The sequence below is a fragment of the Salvelinus alpinus genome, chromosome 7 (assembly GCF_045679555.1).
Source record: "Salvelinus alpinus chromosome 7, SLU_Salpinus.1, whole genome shotgun sequence".
Lineage (NCBI taxonomy): Eukaryota > Metazoa > Chordata > Actinopteri > Salmoniformes > Salmonidae > Salvelinus > Salvelinus alpinus.
Window position 1 is genome coordinate 14,527,508 of NC_092092.1, and position 5,756 is coordinate 14,533,263.

The 5,756-nt window shown below is 51.6% G+C and overlaps 1 protein-coding gene across 2 annotated transcripts in view; it reads left to right on the forward strand.

Annotated features, from left to right (window-relative positions):
- The first annotated feature begins 642 nt into the window (after positions 1-642).
- LOC139580507 (titin-like) overlaps positions 643-5,756 on the forward strand; it is a 128,734-nt gene continuing 123,620 nt past the window's right edge. Inside the window, exon 1 of one of the 2 annotated variants that reach the window (XM_071409267.1) lies at positions 643-5,756. This exon is cut by the window's right edge and continues 1,586 nt beyond it. In XM_071409267.1, the coding sequence (XP_071265368.1) occupies positions 2,310-5,756 (3,447 nt within the window). In that variant the 5' untranslated portion in view covers positions 643-2,309. The other variant, XM_071409268.1, reaches the window with a different exon arrangement.

Here is a 5,756-nt window from a genome sequence, read left to right on the forward strand (position 1 = left end):
TTTTGAAATCGGACACTGTGGTTGGATTAACGAGGATTTTATCTTTAAAATGGTGTCTAATACTTGTATGTTTGAAAAATTTGAATTATGAGATTTCTGTTGATTGAATTTGGCTCCATGCAATTTCATTGGCTGTTGGCGAGCGGAAGCCCAGTCCTAGACAGGTAAATGATAATGACACGAATACATCTCCTGTGACATCTATCCAAAACCTCAGTTATTGATCATGGTAGTAGTGTCAGCACCATCTCTGTACTCGGGTACTGATCAGAGATCAGATATATAAAAAAAAACACAGGAAGAACATGTATTTCCTGTGAGGTGTGGAGCTGACCAACAGAAACTGGACCAGAGAAACACACACACACATTGGACCAGAGACACTTTCAGAACACACACTCCCAGAACCTAGCCTGGAGAAAGGGAAGAAGTGAGGGAGGAGGAGGAGAGGAGGAGGAGGAGAAGGAGGAGAAGGAGGAGAGGAAGAAGAGTGCCCTTGAAGAATCTTCAGTAGTGGCCGCTGCTGCTGCCGGCAATGCGTTGCCCCTGGCAACACCCACGATGCCAGAAACGATAGAATGCGAGGGAGAGGGTAAAACAAAACAAGCCACTCGATTGGTCTGAGAGAGAGAGAGCAGCAGCAGCAACAGCAACAGTTTCTACTCCGGTGGTAGAATCAGAGTTGGCAGCATTGGGAGAAAGAGGAGGAGGTTTAGGTGGACTAGAGAAGAGTCTATTGGAGAGCTCTGCAGGAGAGGGACAGAGAGGATCAGCCCTCCTCCTCCCCGGGGTGACCACACACACCCAGGTCTCTTTAATCTACACAGGTATAAAAGGTTCACCTCCACTCCTGGCTAAGGACGCAAATACAGAGACAAGGGCTGGATCTGTATCGGACCAGGACTGCAGCAACAACACAGTGTCTCAAAACTCAGTGGGAGAGAGAGTGAACAGAAGGCAGGGAAGAGAGAGAGAGAGAGAGAGGGAGAGAGGGCAGCCTAAGCCTGCCTGTGGCACCCCTAGGACCGACACACTCTCTCCAGCCACGGAGAGAGAGAGAAGGAGATAGAAAAGGAGTCTGAACTACGGACAGTCCAACATCGTCACGGATACCTCTCCCTCTCCTCTCGGGGGGAATCACTGGACGTAATTACCAGGAACACAACAGCGCTGCTACTGCTACCAGATTAGAGAGAGAGGAAGAGGAGGGAGAGGAAGGAGAAATAGGAGGAGGAGAGGACGAGGAGAACAGAGAGGAGGAGGAGGAGGAGGAGGAGGGGTAGCTGCTGTAGGAGAGCAAGTTTAATTGAGCCATCCGACAGCGGCGGGCCCCCTGATTCTACCACCGCTGACGTTCCTGTTCCTGTAAACTCACTACTACCGTCGCAGTGCTGCTGGGGTGAGCTCATCATACCCTCCCCTCCCCTACCTTAGCTAACGCTGACAGCATCACCTCTGCTGATCAGGTCTCTCTGTCTCTCTCTCTCTCACTCAACCGATACAGTGGCAGAACAACAGAGATTCAGCTCTGTCATCTCTCCCTCACTCTTTCTCTCTCCCTCCCACTCAGTCCGTCCAGCAGAAAGACAACAGAGATTCAGCTTTCTCATCTCTCTCTCTCAACTCAGCACTACTACTGAACAAGAACAAGGTAGTCTGTGTCTCCCTCAGCTCCTCATGCAGCCAGGAAACAGAGATTCAGCTCTCCTCTCATCTCCACTCTCCTCCTCTCTCTCTCTCTGCTGAGCACGACGAGTCCCAGGACAGCAACAACACAAAGAGAGGCGCAGAGACCAAGGAGTCAGCAGATGAGCTACTTTGTCTCAAACAGAGTCTGAGTCTGAAGTCAGAAGAGAAAGGAGGAGGACCCACAACACCTGCCCTAGGTCTCAGAGACCAGTCTCAGTCACAGAGACCGGTCTCAGTCACAGGGCTCCGGCAGCAACGCAGAGGGAGGCACAGAGACTGAGGACAGGGACTGTCTCAAACAGAGCCAGGAGAGAAAGGAGTGGCCCTAAGATAACTAAGAGAAGTCTCCATCTCAGCCACAGAGACCGGGAGAGAGACAGGGAAGGACCCCAGCAAAGCCTATCAGCCGTCTGCCTTCTCTTTTATCTCACCTCAGCCTCCGCTGGTCTTTCAGTTACAGCAGAGCTCAGCCACAGTGGGGAGATTACAATCAACAGGTCCATATCAACCACACCAGCACCACCTCAGAGGCTAAGGTTTCTGAGAGTGGAGCTACACGTCTCAGGTCAGTACAGCCTCACTCTTAAGACAGTGGTAGTGGTGTAGTGGAACCCTTCACTATGTCTGGAGTGTTCCAGCTAGCTGTGAGGGGCAACAGGAAACTGTTTTTCAATGACGCAGTGAAAGCTGATGATAGCTCCTCTATGAGCCTCCATGATGTCTCTGTCTCCCAACCTGCTACTGGACTGGACTATGCCTTTCTGCCTCCACTGAATGTGCACGAGAACCTTCACCACCCAGTGAGTGAGGCTAGCTTCACCTCACACAACTTCCTCAGCGTCAACAAGCCAGAGACCCCACCACCACCAACCCTGACCCCACTACAGCCAGCTCTGTCTGGGGACCGACCACCAACCCTGACCCCTCCTGACCTCTGTAGGGAGCCTAAGGAGATGACCCAGACAAGTAGAACAGTTAAAGGGTCAGAGGCCAAAGTCTCAGAGAGAGAAAAGGAGGATGGAGAAAATAAGAATGGTGGAAGGAAGCATGGAGGAGACTCCTTTCCACTAACTTCTCTCAGTATAGTTTCTGGTGAACCTGTCCCAGTCCCTGACCCAGACCCAGTCCCAGTCCCAGTCCCAGTCCCAGTCCCAGTCCCAGACCCAGTCCCAGACTCAGTCCCAGACCCAGTCCCAGACCCAGTCCCAGTCCCAGACTCAGTCCCAGACTCAGTCCCAGACTCAGTCCCAGACCCAGTCCCAGACTCAGTCACAGTCCCAGACTCAGTCCCAGACTCAGTCCCAGTCTCAGACCCAGTCCCAGACTCAGACCCAGTCCCAGTCCCAGACTCAGTCCCAGACCCAGACCCAGTCCCAGTCCCAGTCCCAGACTCAGTCCCAGACTCAGTCCCAGACCCAGACCCAGTCCCAGTCCCAGTTCCAGACTCAGACCCAGACTCAGTCCCAGACTCAGTCCCAGACTCAGTCCCAGACCCAGACTCAGTCCCAGTCCCAGACTCAGTCCCAGTCCCAGACTCAGTCCCAGTCCCAGACTCAGTTCCAGTCCCAGACTCAGAACAGGCAGATATCAAACTTCCTAACCTGTCTTCTTTAGATCCTACGAAGGGTAAAGAGGGGCCTCAGAGTTCCAGAGACTCTCCCTCTAAGCCTGTTGCTATGCCTGTTGCTAAGCCTGTTGCTAAGCCTGTTGCTAAGCCGGGATCTGAGCCAGTCAAGGCTCTTGTTCCAGCGGAAACAGTCTTTGACCTGCCATTTACTTCCCTGAGTGATCAGTCTGATAGTAATGAGCCCATAGCGATACTGAAGCGTCCAGGTCCCATGCTGAGTCACTTGGAGTTCATCAATGACTGTGACGTTTCACCTCCTGGACTCTGGGACTGTCATGGTGGCGGTCACTATGACAGCACTGCACTTCCTGATCATGTGACAGGGGAAATGACATCACTTCCTGATCACGTGACAGGGGAAATGAGACAGGCAGCATCTGTAGTACTGGATTCAGAGTACAGAGATGACCCGAGACACAGGGAGGATGAGTATGAGACTGGTGACTGTGGTGACAAAGGACCACTGGCTGACAAGGTTAAAGAAGAGGTTGGTGAGAAGCTTCAAGAACAAGTCCCCGTCTCTAAATCACCATCTCAGGCTACAACGGTATCAACAGCTGGATCTGATAACACCATTCCCCTACATGTATTTAACATTGGAGCTGAGCCCAAGGTAGAAGAGCCTGTCAGGGTAAATCTATTCCGTAGTGCTGTGTCCGTTAAAGATGATGTCATCAAGGTGGGTTTGTCCATTAACGATGACAGCCCAACACCCAGCGCTGAGCAGCCAATCGGCAGCCAGCCTCGTAATGTAAACACAGAGGACAAACGGGGAGACAAACAGAAAGACAAGAGGAAGAGGAAGGACGAGAGGAGACGAAATGAAACGGAAGACGAAGACAAAAAGGGAGATCAGAATCTCTCTCATAAACGACAGGAAATAGAGGAGGATGACAAGCAGAAAGGAAAATGGAATCAGACAAGTGAACAACGAGAGAGTAATGAGACTGATAAAAAAACAGGACAGGAACAGACACAGACAGAGTCACAAATAGTGTCTGTGCTGGACCAGAGAGACGAGAACAGTGGAAGACCAGGTAAAGGAGAGGCGAAGGCTGTGGTCTCATTTGGCCCCCGCCTGGCTCCTCCGGGGTCGTCTAAGGACGTGTTATGTTCCAGTGGAGACTCTTGCCATTTATCCTCTCCCTCTGTGTTACAACAAAGTCTCTACCCAATGCTGCCTGTGCCCGCAACAGTATCAACAGAACCCTACGCTGAGAGGGACCCCTCTGTACCTGATTTGACTGAAAATGCAGCTCTTATTCAATCCGATTCAGCGATTCTTCCAAAACGTTTTGCTCAGCAACAAGAAAGAGAACATGAAGAGCAGCAGGAGAAGCCAGGATCCAGTACCGCCTCAGACAACGTATCAGGACGTTTAAAAACAGACAACGAACGCACAGCTTTACTCACAACTTCACCACTGTTGCCGGGGGAAACACAGGGAGCAGAGAGGACCCTGGGAGGTTTGCGTCAGGGAGAGAACAGGAAGTCGGGTGATGGCAACTGTGTCACCGATGGAGGGAAAGGTGGAGGAATAGGCGTAGAGAAGGATGGAGAGAAAGGACCAGACACAGCGGAGGGAGAGGGGAAGAGGACTTATACTGTAGAGGACTATAGTTTCAACCGCGGTCATGAAGGAGTCAATATGCCATCTCATAGTCACCATCGTTTCATTTTACACTGCGATAGTGGGGATGTTGAGAGAGACAACAACACAGGTACTGTAGTTAAAGTTCCTGTCGGTAAGGAAAAAATACAGGACACAGATAAAAACCAAAGCACCGGACCAGGAGAAGTCAACGTCCTGTCTGATTCAGACAGTTCAGATCTCGAGGGTCTGTCGATGAAGGAGCGTGTGGAGGTTAAAGGTCAGAGAACAGACGCCATAACACCGGCTTGTGAAGACGGACTCAGCGAAACGGAGACCACAGAGAACTCTGCAGCCCCTGTCGGAACGGATTCACACCGAGATGAAACCACATCGCTGGAATGTCCCGTCTCATCGTCATTATGTTCGCAGGGAAGGGTCAGCAGCGAGGGGCACGGGGTTCACAAGCAGGAGAACACGATACGTAATCCAGACAAGGAGGCCAAACCTAACCCAGTCTCAGACCACCAGACCAAAGGTACTGTCCCTGTCAAACTGATCCCGGACCAGTTCACAGACACTCCTGTCACAGTGGCTGACACTCACCCTGTTCAGGTCGATATCGAAGCCTCTGTACAGGATGCAGAATACAAGGCAGTTGAATCGTTCTCGGTTCACGACGTGGTCAAAACCAGCAACATTACTGGAACTCAGGAGAGTCCTGGTACCAATGACGACCCTGATCCTGAGCCTCGTGTGGTCCAGAAGGCCTTCAGCACAACAACCACAGAAAGCCCCACAGCAGTACAACTAGCTGACCCAGAGAGAGAGGCCACAGAAAGCCCCACA